General features: G+C 42.5%; 1 protein-coding gene and 1 long non-coding RNA gene across 2 annotated transcripts; both read right to left on the bottom strand.

Moving 5' to 3' along the window:
• Positions 1–1,576: 1,576 nt before the first annotated feature.
• Positions 1,577–17,716, bottom strand: LOC113132322 (GTPase IMAP family member 8-like). Its single transcript, XM_026310307.2, has 4 exons — positions 17,620–17,716; positions 13,969–14,579; positions 5,333–5,957; positions 1,577–2,822 (listed from the first exon to the last, which is right to left on the bottom strand). Exons 1-4 carry the CDS (start codon positions 17,624–17,626, stop codon positions 1,981–1,983), a joined length of 2,085 nt encoding a protein of 694 aa, XP_026166092.1. The 5' UTR covers positions 17,627–17,716; the 3' UTR covers positions 1,577–1,980.
• LOC113132323 (uncharacterized) lies at positions 12,336–12,919 on the bottom strand. The gene is made up of 2 exons (XR_003295880.1): positions 12,782–12,919; positions 12,336–12,624 (listed from the first exon to the last, which is right to left on the bottom strand). It is a non-coding gene; the product is annotated as an uncharacterized LOC113132323 (long non-coding RNA).
• Positions 17,717–19,437: the final 1,721 nt, after the last annotated feature.

The raw sequence follows: 19,437 nt of genomic DNA, 5'->3' as shown, positions 1-19,437 counted from the left end.
CAACTGAGTACTACTTCTCTCGACCACGAGACCACTGCTTCGTTAGCACCGTTAGGTTTCCACAAATGATCTCAGGCGGCTTTTCATACTCAGGACACTGTCACTGTACACAATACACACAGTACATATACATATACACCAAACAAAAAACAAAAACAAAAAAAACCCCAAAAACAAACAACTACTTATTTATACTTACCAAAAAATTGAAATGAACCTTTAATCTTTATATTCTCTTATGCCTTTACTTTACCTTCACCACTTACCAGCTCTTATGGAGCCGTAAATACTATGCTTTTAGCGTGTTCAATTAGGGTCTTTAGGGGCGAACCAACACTCCCCAGAGGCACCCTTCCTTGGGACTTTATCCTGTACGTCTACAGGAATGGACTCCAACCTTACGGTCCTAGTTAAAAATTCAGGTGGACCCTATCCCACCAGGGACTTAACCCAGCGGTTTTCTCCTCCCGTCGGATTCGATGGCAGCCACGCCGGAGGGTAATAGTTTAATTAATTTGTTTTGTTTTTTTTTTTTTTTTTACAACATCACTTTTCTCTTATAGTTAAAACTTATATACTTCTCCTTTTACTTTCTTATTCGTCTTGAGGTTTTTACTAATTTATTCAGTGTTTTAAAATTTAGACAGACGTGTGATTTGCCTTTGACACCGTTCAATTTAGCTTGTTCAATAGCAGACTTTTGAAAGAAAACAGGCGTCTGCTTACCTTTCTAAGTAGTCCCGGGACCGGTGTCAAAAGCAGTCGTCCGTCTGTTTCACCGACCAGTCCTCCGTGATCAATCACGTCGGGGTCACCAACTTGTTGGAACTGGTATTTTCTCCCTCAGTTCCGCGTGTTCGTTTGATTGATGAAACGGAGGAGATGAATATGGTCTCAAATAAGCCGTTTAATAAAACACACTGAATAAAGCAGTTACAGAGCTCCGGGTCAAACTTTCCCTAGCCAATAACAGTCTCTGTCAGGGCACGAAGTCTGACTAACTATTTTTCCCTCAACCCAGTGATAATATTACAGAATGAAATGTGCAATCTTTAGGAAGCTGGCGTGTTCTTCTCCCATAGGTTGAAAACGTTGGGATGTCCCGAGGTATCCCCCTGTTGCTATGCCTCCTGGCAGAGGTCAACCTGCCCTGTAAGACAGAGTTCAACAACAAAAACACCAGGCACATCTTATTAATTAATTTAAATTAATTACTAATTACTAAAAAACAAGTTCATGTCTAAACTACTACTGTTTCACACCTACTAGAATGCTTCATGATTATACTGTAATGATGCCTTAAAATCCATTATATGTTAAATGTAAGCTAATACTACCAAAATGTAAGCTAATACTACCAAAATGTAAGCTAATACTACCTTGTACCTTGAGCTATAATATAATAGAAGTTATACCTTAAGCTGTAATGTAATAGAAGTAACGATTCCCACACTCCCAAATAGCAAGTTCAATTCAATTTATTTGCAGTATTTGTACTAGTTCACTGGTTTGAATGTTACATATAGTTTAGATTAGAATGACTAGAGACGTGTTTTTACAGAACCAGTAAATGGGAAACAGAAAACTTTCTTTATTGTAAGCCAGAAGTCACTAGGATTGAAAGACAGTTTCAATGAAATCAAACCTTTTTATTAAACGTTGCTGCAGCAGGTCTAAGCAAAGTTAGTACTTACATTTTTAAGTATTGAATGTTAGACAGTTCACATTACAAAAACTAGAGACATATCTAAACAAACTGAAATAAAACCAGGGCAAATCAGCTCTAAGCCAGTAACCATATTAGCAACATTAAACCAGGACTAGACCAGGACTAGACCAGGACTAAATCTTTACCACCATGCACGTGATCAAGCAGGAACAACAAAGTGAATGTGAGCAAATAAAATGACAGAGTGTTACCAGGATTATTTTCCCTGGAGCTGCATTTTATTCCTGATTTCATGACCTTCATGTTCAGCATCACTGGATGACACATGCTTGGTGTCTTACTAGTTCAACTACACCTCCAACTACAGCTCCGACTGCTCCTCCCACTGCCATTCCTACTGGACCTACAACTGCTCCCAAAGCTGCTCCAGCACCTGCTCCTAGTGCAACAGAAGCTGCAATAAAGGCGTTGTTCTCCTCCGCCTTCCTTCTTGCTTCTTCTTGCTTCATATTTTCATTTTCTCTCTGAAGACGTTTAACTTCTTCTCTTATGGCTCTCTCAGCTTCTTCGAACATTTCATTGGTGTAGTAACTTCCTCCATTTCTCCGAACCATAGAGTTGATCTTCTTCAGCAGCTCTCTGACTTGAGATGGATCCTTGTCTCTGTTGTTAAAAACATGATGTCCTCCACGACACTGTCTGGTGAAGTCCTGAAGAGCTTTATTGTGTTTCATTACTTCATCAATGGAGACGTCTTCCTCCTTCAAATCGTCTCCATGGGTGAACAGAGTCATGGTGTAACGTGCTGCCTGTTCTCCAAACACTTTTTGAATAAGTTTCACTGTTTTTTGTTCTTCTTTTGTGAATCTGTTTGGCTGGATCACAACCAGGATCACATGAGGACCAGGAGCAGCAAAAGAGATGGATCTAGCGAGCTCTCTCCTCACCTCCTCTTCTTTTTTTTCAGTGTCGAACAGGCCTGGAGTATCAACAACAGCCAGTGTTTGACCTTCAAACTGGACTGTTTCCTTCTGACACTCTGCTGTCACTGAGGAAGACGATATCATAGCTTTAAAAGCTTTTCTCTGTAAGATGGTGTTTCCTGATGCGCTCTTCCCAGCTCCAGTTTTCCCAACAAGAACAATCCTGAGCTGTTGCTGTTTTACTTTTGACTCTGTGGGAAAAATTCACAAACACATTAATAATCAAAATCAACATTTCTGATGTTGTAACAAAGGACAAACTGTAAAATCAAACATTTAACAGTTTTAAAATCAACAGCATTACTATGAAATACTATTTTTACACATAAACCCTGAAAATCAAGTGTTACCTCATTATTTTGATCTGACAATGAACATACAGTATCTCTCAGAAGTGAGTACACCCCTCACATCTTTGTAAATAGTTTATCATATATTTTCATGTGACAACACTGAAGAAATGACACTTTGCTACAATGTAAAGTAGTGAGTGTACAGCTTGTATAACAGTGTAAATCTGCTGTCCCCTCAAAATAACTCAACACACAGCCATTAATGTCTAAACCGCTGGCAACAAAACTGAGTACACCCGTAAGTGTAAAAGTTAATCCTAACCTTAACTTTACAAGTTAATGTTAAGATTTTATAATATGTTTTTAATATTATGTTTTTTATGTATTACCATTTATTATTTTATTATATTAATTATATTTATATTATTTATTGTATTAATTATATTAATCTGTACTATTGTGATTTAAATGTTGTAGTAAATTGTTTTGGCTTAGTTTTTTTTTCTGTGTAATAATAATATATAAGTTAATTCTGTAAAATTATACATAAATACTTTCCCACCAAACAAAAACTATAATCAGTTAAAGCTGATACAAATTTACTGTCACTGTTTTTTCCTTTTTCTAAAGTGCACTGTGACACTGGCTTTTGTTTAGACTTCACTGCATCGAGCTCAGTCCCATAACAACATTTACAGCCAGACTGGGTAAGATGGATCATTTCCTGCTGTTGTCACAGGAAATTCTTCAGGGGTGCGGTGAGTCCGGAAGTTTCAGTGCAGCTAACAAACAGGAAACTGCAGCTTCTAGTTTTGTTCATTTGTGAGTTTAAGACACATCAAGAAAAGTTGATGTTCAACAATAAACAACATGCAGGTATTTTACACAGACAGTGATTCCAGTATCTGTAGACTCCTCTTATCTTTTTAGACCAGGTGGACTGTGAAACGCCGACGGGTGGAGAGTCGACCTCCGCCCTTCAGAGCAGACATCAACTCTCCAAACGGTGAAGTTTAAAGCTGTCACCTCAGGTACCAGAGACTTTTGGGTTGTGGGGACAAAAAGACATAAAATAATGCACCTGTGTCCTGTTGCAGAGAAATGAAAACAGACCAGGAGTCACACTGATCAACGCTGAGTGTAAACAGGGGGGGTCTCCAGCTTTATTGTTCCTCATTCAGCTTCACTGTCGTGCTGCTGTTCAGGTCTCAGCACTAAATGATGGTGAGAGTTTAAATGTACTTACGAGCCATCTTGGTCTTTCACCGATGATCTGAGAGGTCTCGTCTCTGCTGGAGTCTGATGGTGAATAGTTTCATTCTACATCAGTCCACAGTCTGATCCTGGGCCCCTCCCTCTGAAGACGTCAGACCCTCAGCAGCTCATAGCTGGTGCACATTAGAGACCTGAAAGGACCAATAATGAGTTTCAGCTGTGAAGGTTTCACAGTTAAGACGTCCCTCAGACATCGAGCCATGCAGGGGCCCCTCCTCTCTTACATCAGGGCCAGACCCCCACCATGGCAAGAAGTTGCGTTGGAGCTTCAGTTGATGTGCTTTCAAAATACTTTAGTATTCAAAGTACTTAAAAAAATCTGAAAATGTTTTTTTCACAATGCATTTTCAAATGAGTGCAGTTGAGAATCTTTGTAGTTATTATTTGCAGTATTTGTACTAGTTCACTGGTTTGAATGTTACATATAGCTTAGATTAGAATAACTAGAGACGTGTTTTTACAGAACCAGTAAATGGGAAACAGAAAACTTTCTTTATTGTAAACTAGAAGTCACTAGGATTGAAAGACAGTTTCAATGAAATCAAACCTTTTTATTAAACGTTGCTGCAGCAGGTCTAAGCAAAGTTAGTACTTACATTTTTAAGTATTGAATGTTAGACAGTTCACATTAGAAAAACTAGAGACATATCTAAACAAACTGAAATGAAACCAGGGCAAATCAGCTCTAAGCCAGTAACCATGTTAGCAACATTAAACCAGCACTAGACCAGGACTAGACCAGGACTAAATCTTTACCACCATGCAAGTGAACAAGCAGGAAGAACAAAGTGAATGTGACCAAATAAAATGACAGAGTGTTACCAGGATTATTTTTCCTGGAGCTGCAGTTTATTCCTGATTTCATGACCTTCACGTTCAGCATCACTGGATGATGCATACTTTCTTTGTCACTATTACAGTTACAGCAGCTGCAACTAAAGCCCCAACTACAGCTCCAACTGGACCTGCCAAACCTGCAGCAGCTCCAGCCTCTGCTCCATATATTGTTCCAGCAGCAATGTTCTGTAGAACATCCTGAATAAAGGCGTTGTTCTCCTCCGCCTTCCTTCTTGCTTCGTCTTGCCTTATACTTTCATTTTCATTCAGAAGATGTTTTGTTTCTTTTTTTATGGCTCTCTCAGCTTCCTGGAACATTTTATTGGTGTAGTAAGTTCCTCTATTTTTCTGAACCATAGAGTTGATCTTCTTCAGCAGCTCTCTGACTTGAGATCGATCCTTGTCTCTGTTGTCAAAAACATGATGTCTTCCACGACACTGTCTGACGAACTGACGAAGAGCTGTATCTTCACCAATTAGTTCATCAATGGAGACCTTGTCCTCCTTTAGAGCATCACCTTGAGTAAATAAGACCATGGTGTAAGGTGCTGCTTGTTTTCCAAACATCTCCTGAATAAGTTTCACTGTTTCTTGTTCTTCTCTTGTGAATCTGTTTGGCTGGATCACAACCAGGATCACATGAGGACCAGGAGCAGCAAAAGAGATGGATCTAGCGAGCTCTCTCCTCACCTCCTCGTGAGTTTGTCTGGTGTCAAACAGGCCTGGAGTATCAACAACAGCCAGTGTTTGACCTTCAAACTGGACTGTTTCCTTCTGACACGTTGTTGTCACTGAGGAAGACCACATCATAGCTTTAAAAGCTTTTCTCTGTAAGATGGTGTTTCCTGATGTGCTCTTCCCAGATCCAGTTCTCCCAACAAGAACAATCCTGAGCTGTTGCTGTTTTACCTTTGACTCTGTGGGAAAAATTCACAAACACATTATTAATGTAAAGTTCAGGCTCTCTTTCCCCAGACTGCCTAAAAAGAACATTTCCAATCATGAAACTCTGAAAACAAAGTCTGATGCAGCCTTAGTTTTCATATCTGACCTGAGAACAGTGACAAGTCCCTGCTCCAAAGGTCAGAGGTCAATAATAAGAAAATCAACATTTTTACTGTCATTATAGTCAGTCATTCTAACAAACATGTTGCTGATCATTAAATACATATCAGACACAATAAGACGGATCATTTCCTGCTGTTGTCACAGGAAATTCTTCAGGGGTGTGATGAGCCTGGAAGTTTGAGTCCAGCTAACAAACAGGAAACTGCAGCTTCTAGTTTTATTCAGTTGTGAGATTAATGTGGTGGACCCATCATGTCCCTGACTCAGCCGTTTCTTTGTATAACTTTTATCTGCTGCGCATGGACAGGACGGGGGACAGTGGGAAGAGGAAAGGATGAGTCTGGCTGTGTTTGTTAATGTCAGATGGTGCAAACCAGGACACTGTACAGTGAGGGAGCAACTGTGCAGTAGAGACATTGAACTGCTAGCAGTTAGCATGCGACTATACTGCCTGCCACGGGAGTTTACGCACGTCATTGTGACAGCAGTGTACGTGCCTCCCTCTGCTAACGCAGACACAGTCTGTGACACGCTGCTCTCCATCACCAGCAGGCTCCAGACACTCCACCCACAGGCCCTGTTCCTCATCTCTGGAGACTTCAACCACGCGTCTCCCACATCTGCTCTGCCCACATACACCCAATATGTCACCTGCCCCACCAGAGACAATAAAATACTAGACTTGTTGTATGCCAACACCAAGGAGGCATATTCTTCATCCTCCCTCCCTTGCCTGGGAAGAGCTGACCACAACATTGTCTATTTGCAGCCTGTGTATAAACATGTTGTGCACAGGCAGCCTGTGGTGCCACGTATGGTGAAGAGGTGGACTACTGAGGGCGAGGAGGCTCTGAGGGACTGCTTTAACACCACTGTATGGACAGAGCTCTACGACCCACATGGGGAGGATGTCACTGCCATCACAGACTGCATCATGGACTACATAAACTTTGGCTTTGAAAACACTGTACCCTCCCAGACTGTGCGATGTTTTCCAAACAGCAAGCCATGGATTACCCCTGATATAAAAGCTCTACTGAAGGAGAAGAAGAGAGCTTTCAGATCAGGGAACAAGGAGGAGCTGAGGACTGTAGAGAAGGAGCTGAGGAGGAAGATCAGAGAGGGGAAGGCCAGCTACAGGAGGAAGATGGAGGAGCAGCTGCAGCAGCAGAACATCAGTGGAGTGTGGCGGAGCATGAAGACCATCTCAGGTTTCAAAGCACCCCATGCCCAGGCTGAGGGGGATCTGCAATGGGTTAACAATCTAAATCTGCATTTTCTTAGGTTTGATCAATCACCCTCTCCTACCCCCACGCAGCTGCAGGTCTTCTCCCCGGCACCTGGACAATGCCCCACTTCCTCAGCCTTTCACACCTCAGGCCCACCCCATCACACCACCACTTCACAGCTCCATGGACTCACCCACCCCTCCAGCACACTACCCCCCTGCCCTTCCTTGTCCCTCACAGCAGCCCAGGTGAGGAGTGAACTGAGGAGGATCAAGGCTAGGAAGGCAGCTGGACCAGATGGCATCAGCTCCAGGCTCCTTAAGTTGAGGGTGGTACCACTGCTCTGGAAGACTTCCTGTTCTTTGACTTCTCCAGCGCTTTCAACACCATATAGCCGTTGCTTTTAAGGAACAAACTGGAGAAGGCTGGCGTGGATTTTGACCTGGCGGAGTGGATCCTGGACTACCTCATAAACCGACCTCAGTTTGTGAAAGCCTGGGACAGTGTGTCCGACATCCTGACCTGCAGTGTGGGGGCCCACCAAGGGACCCTCCTGGCCCCCTTCCTCTTCACCCTCTACACTGCAGACTTCAGACGCAACATGGATGGCTGTGTTCTGCAGAAGTTCTCTGACGACTCTGCGATTGTCGGGCTCATCACGGACGACGATGACGCGGAGTACAGAAGACTGATGCAGGACTTTGTGGACTGGTGTCAGCAGAACCACCTCCTCATCAATGCTGGGAAGACCAAGGAGATGGTGGTAGATTTCCACAGACGTTGGTCAACTCTCCCCTCGTCAGTGAACATCCAGGGAATAGACATTGAGAGAGTGGACTCTTATAAATACTAGACTGCGTTCTTTTGGGGTGAAGGGGGCACTCCTGAGGACCTTCTATGACTCTGTGGTGGCATCAGCCATCCTGTACAGTGTGGTCTGCTGGAGCAGCAGCATCAAGGAGAGGGAAAGGAAGAAGTTGGACAAGGTCATCAAGGAGTCCAGCTCTGTCCTAGGCTGTCCTCTGGACTCAGTGAGGGAGGTGGGGGACAGACGCTAAGCTGACATCTATGCTGGACCATGAGTCTCACCCCTTGCAGGACGTCCTGTCTGCCCTGGAGAGCAGCTTCAGTGATAGACTGATTCACCCTCGCTGCGTGAAGGAGCGATTCCGCAGGTCTTTCCTTCCTGCTCCTGTCAGACTCTACAATGATCACTGCTAACTGTGATCATCTGCTGTGACCATGTACAATAGTGTAGTATAATGTAAATCACATCAGTGCAATATACCTTGGTCACTTTACCTGGTATTTATTTATATATCCAGTGATGTCCATATACTGTACATACCCATAGGCACATATTGTACATACTTATAGTCTTTGTAGATTCATAGTTTTATTCCACTTAGTACTTTTTAAAATATTTTTAATTTCCTATTTATTTCACATCTTGCTACTTCTGGCTCTCTGCTGTGTTTTTGTACTTACTGTTGCAACAATGCAATTTCCCCATTGTGGGACAAATAAAGGTTTTTCTTATTCTTATTCTTATTAAACAGAACTATTTTCCTCTATTAGTGATGAATAGTATTCAATGCAGCCACAGGGGGGCACAATCCAGTGTCTTCATGTGCCGGTCCCAAGTCTGGGTAAATGCGGAGGGTTGTGTCAGGAAGGGCATCCGACGTAAAATTTCAGCCAAATCAAACATGCGAATCACAAAAATGACTTCTATACTGGATCGGTCGCGGCCCGGGTTAACAACGACTGCCACTGGTGCTGTTGACTTACAGGCAGGATGTGGGTTAGAAGAGAAGGAGAAATTCTGGAGGGAGATGGATGAGGTGATTCAGGGTATCCCTAGTGGTGAGAGAGTGGTGACTGGGGCAGACTTCAATGGACATGTTGGTGAGGGAAACAGAGGTGACGAGGAAGTGATGGGTAAGTTTGGTATGCAGGACAGGAATGCAGAAGGACAGATGGTAGTAGACTTTGCAAAAAGGATGGAAATGGCTGTAGTGAACACATTTTTCCAGAAAAGGGAGGAGCATAGGGCGACATATAAGAGTGGAGGCAGGAGCACACAAGTTGATTACATCTTGTGCAGACGTTCCAACCTGAAAGAGATCAGTGACTGCAAAGTAGTGGCTGGGGAGAGTGTAGCCAGACAGTATAGGATGGTGGTGTGTAGGATGACTGGTGGTGAGGAAGATGAAGAGGACAAGGGCAGAGCAGAGGACCAAGTGGTGGAAGTTGAAAAGGAGGTCAGGAGGTTCTTCCAGATGACTGGACAGCTACAGCTAAAGTGATCAGGGAGACAGGTAGGAGGGTACTTGGTGTGTCATCTGGAAAGAGGAAAGCAGAGACTTGGTGGTGGAATGAGGAAGTTCAGGAGTGTGTTAAGAGGAAAAGGTTAGCTAAGAAGAAGTGGGACACTGAGAGGACAGAAGAGAACAGACAGGAGTACAGGGAGATGCACCGTAAGGTGAAGGTAGAGGTGGCAAAGGCCAAACAAAGGGCGTATGAGGATTTGTATGATAGGTTGGACTCTAAGGAGGGAGAGGTGGATTTGTACAGGTTGGCGAGGCAGAGAGACAGAGATGGGAAGGATGTGCAGCAGGTTAGGGTGATCAAGGACAGGGATGGAAATGTGTTGACAGGTGCCACAAGTGTGATGGAAAGATGGAAGGAATACTTTGAAGAGTTGATGAATGAGGAAAATGTCAGAGAGCACAGAGTAGAAGAGGTGACTGTTGTGGAGCAGGAAGTAGCAAAGATCATTAAGGATGAAGAGTGGAAAGGCAGTTGGTCCTGATGACATACCTGTGGCGGTATGGAAGTGTTTAGGAGAGGTGGCAGTAGAGTTTTTGACTGGGCTACTTAACAAGATCTTGTAGAGTGAGGGGATGCCTGAGGAATGGAGGAGAAGTGTACTGGTGCCCATCTTTAAGAACAAGGGAGACGTGCAGAGTTGTGGAAACCACAGAGGAATAAAGCTGATGAGTCACACAATGAAGTTATGGGAAAGAGTAGTGGAGGCTAGGCTGAGGTCTGAAGTGAGCATTTGTGAGCAGCAGTATGGTTTCATGCCAAGAAAGAGAACCACAGATGAAATATTTGCTTTGAGAATGCTGATGGAGAAGTACAGAGAAGGCCAGAAGGAGCTGCATTGTGTCTTTGTGGATTTGGAAAAAGCGTATGACAGGGTGCCGAGAGAGGAGCTGTGGTTTTGTATGAGGAAGTCTGGAGTGGCAGAGAAGTATGTTCGAGTGGTGCAGGACATGTATGAGAGCTGTAAGACAGTGGTGAGGTGTGCTGTTCAACAGAGAGTTCAAGGTGGAGGTGGGACTTCACCAAGGATCGGCTTTGAGCCCCTTCTTGTTTGCTGTGGTGATGGACAGGCTGACAGATGAGGTTAGACAGGAATCTCCGTGGACCATGATGTTTGCAGATGACATTGTCATCTGTAGTGAGAGCAGGTGGAAGAAAATCTAGAGAAGTGGAGGTTTGCTCTGGAAAGGAGAGGAATGAAGGTTAGCTGCAGTAAAACAGAGTACATGTGTGTAAATGAGAGGGACTCAAGTAGAACGGTGAGGTTACAGGGAGTAGAGGTGAAGAAGGTGGAGGATTTTAAGGACCTAGGGTCAACAGTCCAGAGCAACGGAGAGTGTGGAAAAGAAGTGAAGAGACGTGTGCAAGCAGGTTGGAACGGGTGGAGGAAAGTGTCAGGTGTGATGTGTGACAAAAGAGTGTCAGCAAGAATGAAAGGAAAGGTGGACAAGACAGTGGTGAGACCAGCAATGTTGTCTGGTTTAGAGACAGTGGCACTGAGACAAAGACAGGAGGCAGAGCTGGAGGTAGCAGAGCTGAAGATGTTGAGGTTCTCTCTGGGAGTGACGAGGATGGATAGGATCAGGAATGAGGACATCAGAGGGACAGCTCATGTTAGATGGTTTGGAGAAAAAGCCAGGGAAGCCAGATTGAGATGGTTTGGACATGTTCAGAGGAGGAACAGTGAATACATTGGTAAAAGGATGCTGAGGTTAGAGCTGCCAGGAAGGAGGCCTAGAGGAAGACCAAAGAGGAGGTTCTTGGATGTAGTGAAGGAGGACATGAGGATAGTTGGTGTGGGTGAGGAGGATACAGAGGATAGGGTTAAATGGAGGCAGATGATTGGCTGTGGCGACCCCTGAAGGGAGCAGCCCAGAGGAGAAGAAGAAGAAGAAGTGATGAATAGTATTCAGTTCTGGCTTTAGAGCTTTTTATATGTTAATAGACTGTTTTTCCAGGCTGGATAAAATTCCTCTAAATTAGTGGAACGCCACTTCCTTTCCAGCCTTCGTGATGCCTGCTTTAAGGTACAAATATGTAAATTATACCATGGGGCTAGTCTTCTCTGATTCACTAACTTCTTTTTCAGAGGGGCCACAGTATCAAGCGTTTCACGCAGTGAGGTTACAGCGCTGTCAACAACATGATCAATTTGGTAGGAAGTGGGATTGAGGCAGCTGCCCTCCACTGTGTTTATACTTGGCATAGATGTAAATAAAGATGGAATCATTTTCTTAAATTTATTAACAGCGTAGTCAGATAAATATCTGCTGTAGTGGAATTTTCTTCCAAACGCTGCATGATCCATTATCTTAAATTAAAAAGTTATTAAAGAATGATCTGACAAAACAGGATTTGGGGGAAAAACTATTAGATGCTCAATTTCGATGCCATAGGTCAGAACAAGATCAAGGGTGTGATTGAAACAGTGGGTGGGTTTATTAACATTTTGAATGAAACCAATTGAATCTAATATTGAATTAAATGCAATGTTGAGGCTGTTATTTTCAACATCTACATGAATGTTAAAATCTCCAACTATATACATATCAGACACAATAAGACAGATCATTTCCTGCTGTTGTCGCAGGAAATTCTTCAGGGGTGCGGTGAGTCCGGAAGTTTGAGTCAAGCTAACAAACAGGAAACCGCAGCTTCTAGTTTTATTGAGTTGTGAGTTTAAGAGACATCAAGAAAAGTTGATGTTCAACAATAAACAACATGCAGGTATTTTACACAGACAATGATTCCAGTATCTGTAGACTCCTCTTATCTTTTTAGACCAGGTGGACTGTGAAACGCCGACGGGTGGAGAGTCGACCTCCGCCCTTCAGAGCAGACATCAACTCTCCAAACGGTGAAGTTTAAAGCTGTCACCTCAGGTACCAGAGACTTTTGGGTTGTGGGGACAAAAAGACATAAAATAATGCACCTGTGTCCTGTTGCAGAGAAATGAAAACAGACCAGGAGTCACACTGATCAACGCTGAGTGTAAACAGGGGGGTCTCCAGCTTTATTGTTCCTCATTCAGCTTCACTGTCGTGCTGCTGTTCAGGTCTCAGCACTAAATGATGGTGAGAGTTTAAATGTACTTACGAGCCATCTTGGTCTTTCACCGATGATCTGAGAGGTCTCGTCTCTGCTGGAGTCTGATGGTGAATAGTTTCATTCTACATCAGTCCACAGTCTGATCCTGGGCCCCTCCCTCTGAAGACGTCAGACCCTCAGCAGCCTAATGTTGGTACTTTCAGACACATAACACACTGTGGTCTCTGCACTGCTGACACCCAGGGCCATATGCAGTGGTGGACAAAGTACTCAACTTCAAAGTAGAGTTGCTCCTGGTCAAATATTACTCCAATACAAGTAAAAGTTGCTCAGTCAAAATATTACTTGAGTTAAAGTACTGGAGTATGTGCTTTCAAAATACTTTAGTATTTAAAGTACTTAAAAAAATCTGAAAATGTTTTTTTCACAATGCATTTTCAAATGAGTGCAGTTGAGAATCTTTGTAGTTATTATTTGCAGTATTTGTACTAGTTCACTGGTTTGAATGTTACATATAGTTTAGATTAGAATAACTAGAGACGTGTTTTTATAGAATCAGTAAATGGGAAACAGAAAACTTTCTTTATTGTAAACTAGAAGTCACTAGGCTTGAAAGACAGTTTCAATGAAATCAAACCTTTTTATTAAACGTTGCTGCAGCAGGTCTAAGCAAAGTTAGTACTTACATTTTTAAGTATTGAATGTTAGACAGTTCACATTATAAAAACTAGAGACATATCTAAACAAACTGAAATAAAACCAGGGCAAATCAGCTCTAAGCCAGTAACCATATTAGCAACATTAAACCAGGACTAGACCAGGACTAGACCAGGACTAGACCAGGTCTAAATCTTTACCACCATGCACGTGAACAAGCAGGAACAATAAAGTGAATGTGACCAAATAAAATGACAGAGTGTTACCAGGATTATTTTTCCTGGAGCTGCATTTTATTCCTGATTTCATGACCTTCACGTTCAGCATCACTGGATGACACATGCTTGGTGTCTTACTAATTCAACTACACCTCCAACTACAGCTCCGACTACTCCTCCCACTGCCATTCCTACTGGACCTACAACTGCTCCCAAAGCTGCTCCAGCAGCTGTTGCTGCAACAAGTGAAGAACCAATAAAGGCGTTGTTCTCCTCCGCCTTCCTTCTTGCTTCGTCTCGCTTCATATTTTCATTTTCTCTCAGAAGACGTTCTGTTTCTTCTCTTATGGCTCTCTCAGCTTCTTGGAACATTTCATTGGTGTAGTAAGGTTCTTCATTTCTCTGAACCATAGAGTTGATCTTCTTCAGCAGCTCTCTGACTTGAGATGGATCCTTGTCTCTGTTGTCAAAAACATGATGTCCTCCATGACACTGTCTGACGAAGTCCTGAAGAGCTGAGTTTCCACCAATTAGTTCATCAATGGAGACGTCTTCCTCCTTCAAATCGTCTCCATGGGTGAACAGAGTCATGATGTAACGTGCTGCCTGTTTTCCAAACACTTTTTGAATAAGTTTCACTGTTTCTTGTTCTTCTTTTGTGAATCTGTTTGGCTGGATCACAACCAGGATCACATGAGGACCAGGAGCAGCAAAAGAGATGGATCTAGCGAGCTCTCTCCTCACCTCCTCTTCTTCTTTGTCAGTGTCAAACAGGCCTGGAGTATCAACAACAGCCAGTGTTTGACCTTCAAACTGGACTGATGCCTTCTTACACTCTGCTGTCACTGAGGAAGACGATATCTTAGCTTCAAAAGCTCTTCTCTGTAAGATGGTGTTTCCTGATTTGCTCTTCCCAGATCCAGTTCTCCCAACAAGAACAATCCTGAGCTGTTGCTGTTTTTCCTTTGACTCTGTGGGAAGATTTCACAAGACACATTAATAATAATTCTGATGTAACAAAGGACAAACTGTAAAATCAAAAATTTAACAGTCTTAAAATCAACATTACTATGAAATACTATTTGTACACTTAAACCCTGAAAATGTTACCTTATTATTTCGATCTGACAATGAACATAATGGTTTGATTGTGTTCAGTCCGTTAAAGGTTCATTACAAACTTTTCTTCTGACCAAAGTTTGTCTTTACTTATTGACAGTCTGAAACTCATCAGGTGTCATCCATTGATCATCCATTGATCATCCATTGATCAACCAGATTCACTAAACTGTCTTATCTGCACAAACTCTCTGGTTTCAAGCTCCACTTGTTGATGAGATTTAATCCTTAACCCTAATTAATGCCCTTACAATGACCATGTAAGGACTTCCTTTTCTCCTTAGTTTGAAGGTTTCATTAAAGGTTCCTGACAGTATACAGTCCATACAGCAGTGGAACAGTTTGTCACTCACTGTAAAAGCTTTTTAAAAAGCTTTTAGGTCAACACTAGAGGTTTTAGGAAAATACTGATCCTTTAAGAAGTGAAGAGACGTGTGCAAGCAGGTTGGAACGGGTGGAGGAAAGTGTCAGGTGTGATGTGTGACAAAAGAGTGTCAGCAAGAATGAAAGGAAAGGTGGACAAGACAGTGGTGAGACCAGCAATGTTGTCTGGTTTAGAGACAGTGGCACTGAGACAAAGACAGGAGGCAGAGCTGGAGGTAGCAGAGCTGAAGATGTTGAGGTTCTCTCTGGGAGTGACGAGGATGGATAGGATCAGGAATGAGGACATCAGAGGGACAGCTCATGTTAGATGGTTTGGAGAAAAAGCCAGGGAAGCCAGATTGAGATGGTTTGGACATGTTCAGAGGAGGGACAGTGAATACATTGGTAAAAGGATGCTGAGGTTAGAGCTGCCAGGAAGGAGGCCTAGAGGAAGACCAAAGAGGAGGTTCTTGGATGTACTGAAGGAGGACATGAGGATAGTTGGTGTGGGTGAGGAGGATACAGAGGATAGGGTTAAATGGAGGCAGATGATTGGCTGTGGAGACCCCTGAAGGGAGCAGCCCAAAGGAGAAGAAGAAGTGAAGTAATAACTTTAGTGAAATTGTATCAACTCTCGTTAAATGTTTTTGATTTTTAATAATTATTTGACATGAAAAGATTCGTCAGTGTTTCATTTTGCTTTGTGTCCATGACCACTAGATGACAGTGTTGTGTTCACAGCGTAGAGTGGTGCATTAGCATTAGCATTAGCAGACCAAGGTGAGAAGTAATGTTAGTGTAGCCGATCTGTCCTTAAACTGGCAAGCCAGCTGGAATTCAGCACTGTGTTTCAGTCGAAGGGGAATAAAGACAGGACCACTGCTGCTCTGCCAACCAGGAGGGATTTATTTTCTCTGCTCTGTTCGAATAAAACAAAAAGTACACAGACTTCTGGTAACCCAGCTTCTCCATGCACATCTCTCTCCTCAGCAAAGCCCGTGGACAGCTCGCTATATTGTGTGCCATATAGTCAAATTTTGATAAACTGAAATAAAACAGTATTGTCTGTCGAAATACAATTCCACATTAAAAAGAAAAGTTTACCCACTGGTGGCAGTTTTATGTTGAACATTTACAATGAACTACAGCATAAATAATGTAATTATTACAAAACAAATGTAAACCAAAGAACAAAGGAGCTCACATACCTGTTCGAATAAAACAAAAAGTACAGAGACTTCTGGTAACCTGGCTTCTGCATGCACGTCTCTACAGGATAGAAAAAAACAGTGGGCCGCATGAGAAGCAAATCCATGCGCCAGCAACCTAGCACATGGAGCGGCTACCTTTCATGCCGTATTAGCTAGTACTCGAAAATAAATATTAATACACATACAAACCAAAATGAACTCCAAAACAAACACAACATGGTCTGTGACTCTCACAAAACAACACATGAACAGATGTTTTGCTTTTTTTCCCGCAGTTTAACGTTTTAACGTTTCAACAAAAAGCGCGCCCAAATAACTCACCTCTCCTCAGCAAAGCCCGCGGCCAACTGAGGGAAGTAGCGCCGAACGAACCGGAAGTTATAAAATAAAATACATATTTACATTATACAAACATTTCTGCATTTCTAACAAAACGGGATGGGGTTTTGGTGAAATATAAATCAAATCAACATATCTGCTACATTAGCACTGATGCTAACTCCTGTTAGCTTCCGCAATAAAAAGGCACCGACCAGGCCACGTGGAAATCAAATTCTCGGTGCATTTGATGAATCAGTTGTGAATCACCTGTGTGCAAATCTCACTGTTCTGATAATAATAATTAGTTAATTAGTTAGTTTAAAAATCAATATCAGCTTCCTTACAGTATCAAAATACATTGCAGTATATTGAATCATAACCTGTATCATGTTCTACAGCTCAAAATACCTGCAACACTTGAAACTTGCTGTTCTGCAGTTCCTCCTAAAAAACTACTTTACAAGTTAATGTTAATATTTTATAATATGTTTTTTTACTGGCAGATTTTATTTTATTTATCATTTATTATATTATTCTGTACTATTGTAATTTAAATGTTGTAGTAAATTCTTTTGGCTTAGTTTTTTTCTGTGTAATTTATATAAGTTAATTCTGTAAAATTATACATAAATAAAATGTATATTGTGACTGTTGTTTTAATTATAGGTAAATACTGATTCATTCTATTACCAACATTATCTGAAACATTTCCAGACTTTCCCACCAAACAAAAACTACAATCAATAAAACCTGATGCAAATTTACTGTCACTGTTTTTTCCTTTTTCTAAAGTGCACTGTGTTGTGGGGACAAAAAGACATAAAATAATGCACCTGTGTCCTGTTGCAGAGAAATGAAAACAGACCAGGAGTCAAACTGATCAACGCTGAGTGTAAACAGGGGGGTCTCCAGCTTTATTGTTCCTCATTCAGCTTCACTGTCGTGCTGCTGTTCAGGTCTCAGCACTAAATGATGGTGAGAGTTTAAATGTACTTACGAGCCATCTTGGTCTTTCACCGATGATCTGAGAGGTCTCGTCTCTGCTGGAGTCTGATGGTGAATAGTTTCATTCTACATCAGTCCACAGTCTGATCCTGGGCCCCTCCCTGTGAGACCTGAAAGGATCAATAATCAGTTCGAGCTGAGAAGGTTTCACAGTTAGGACGTCCCTCAGACATCGCAATGCAGGGGCCCCTCCCTTCTTAGTGTTGTTCGCAGTGGAAACATTCAGGGTCAGTGTGGTCAGCAGCACTGCAGATGCCGGAAGTGCCACTACAGATGCCACAGGATTCAAGAGGTGCCGCGACACTTTGGCACTAGTTAGCGCCGCTCGTGGTGCCGCTGTATTTTGCGCAGTGTTAGCGCCACTTGCATTTTTATTGACACCCCATGTTGCGGAGCAGCCACACTGTTATTGTCGTCCTCTTTTAAACCAAATAAAAAACGCAAAGGCACATTTCACTATATGACCTTAATCTAACTTTGTTTACGCGGCCTATTTCCCCTGTGGTTTTCCTGTTGTTGTTAAGGTGACACTCACGCCTGGACTCTGTTAAAGGTGGTATAAGCTGCAATGTTTTCTGTGATTTGTTTTATTGTCAGTATTTGAAGCCACATGATATTGAAAGTGCTAATACAGAATTAGATGGTGTGTGACTTCTTAACCAGTAGGTGGCGCTGTAGTAAAAGTGTAATGGCAGAGATGCTTAAAATAAGACAAGGATCAAACGGTACATTTTTATTTACAGTGACTAGGCTGCGCTTTTCTTGTCCTCTCAGCTGTCAACACATGAATCAAATGCAGTAAGTTGATGTTTTCCCTCTGTTTTCCGTATGAAAGTATAAATTGTCATTTATTATGATCTCTGAATTTTTAGTCTACACTTCGTTTCTGTATTTTCTGTTGTGCTGTTAAGTTATGAATGTTTATTCTCATGTGACTAATTTGTGTATCAGCCTTTGATTATTATTCCCTGGTGTTTTAATGTGGGTGTTTCAACCATCAGTCCAAAAACCATCATCCTGTGACCGGCATGTATCAAAGATCATGTCACTTTGTCCAGTGAAGACAATACAATACACAGACATGTCAACTGGACTGGCACCTTAATTACAGCGGTAGTTATTTTAGAGTCATGTGCAGACAAATGGAGCGACATCAGAGCTGACGTACAGACATGTGGGCAGTTCAAGAGCCGCTAACTATTGGCAAAATGGGGTCGGACTTGAAACCCGAAAGTCGTAGGTTCGAGTTTCAGGTCCGGCAGGAATTGTTGGTGGGCAGAGTGAACAGCCCTGTCCACCCTCAATACCATGACTGAGGTGAGACTCTTGAGTAAGGCACTGGACCCCCAACTGCTCCCCGGGCGCCACAGCACTGGCTGCCCACTACCCCGGGTGTGTGTTTGTTTGTGTGTTCACTACAGTGTGTGTGCACTTTGGGTGGTAATAGAATTTCCCCATTGTGGGACTAGTAAGGGAATTAAGTTAAGTTAATTATTTCAGTAGGAGTACAAGGTTTAACTCTAAGGTACAGATGTGCAAATATGCATACAGACATTATTGCACAGTGCATGATATGGTTCTCTATGACATCACAGTTCATGAGAGCGACAACCTGGAGGAAGAAACTGTCTCTGTGCCCGGTGGTTTCGGCGTGAGGGGCCTGCAGGAGATGTTCCTTCCCTGTTTCCTGACCATGGACTGGTACAGGTCTTGGGTGGAGGGAAGATGATTTGAAAACAGATGTTGACAATTATATGAGAAACAATGATTACTGATTGAAAGAGTTCTGGACCCAGTGAACCCAGGTGGA

The sequence above is a fragment of the Mastacembelus armatus genome, unplaced genomic scaffold (genome assembly GCF_900324485.2).
Source record: "Mastacembelus armatus unplaced genomic scaffold, fMasArm1.2, whole genome shotgun sequence".
NCBI lineage: Eukaryota > Metazoa > Chordata > Actinopteri > Synbranchiformes > Mastacembelidae > Mastacembelus > Mastacembelus armatus.
The sequence above is the reverse complement of the archived record's forward strand: the minus strand, read 5'-3'. Positions and strand labels throughout refer to the sequence as shown.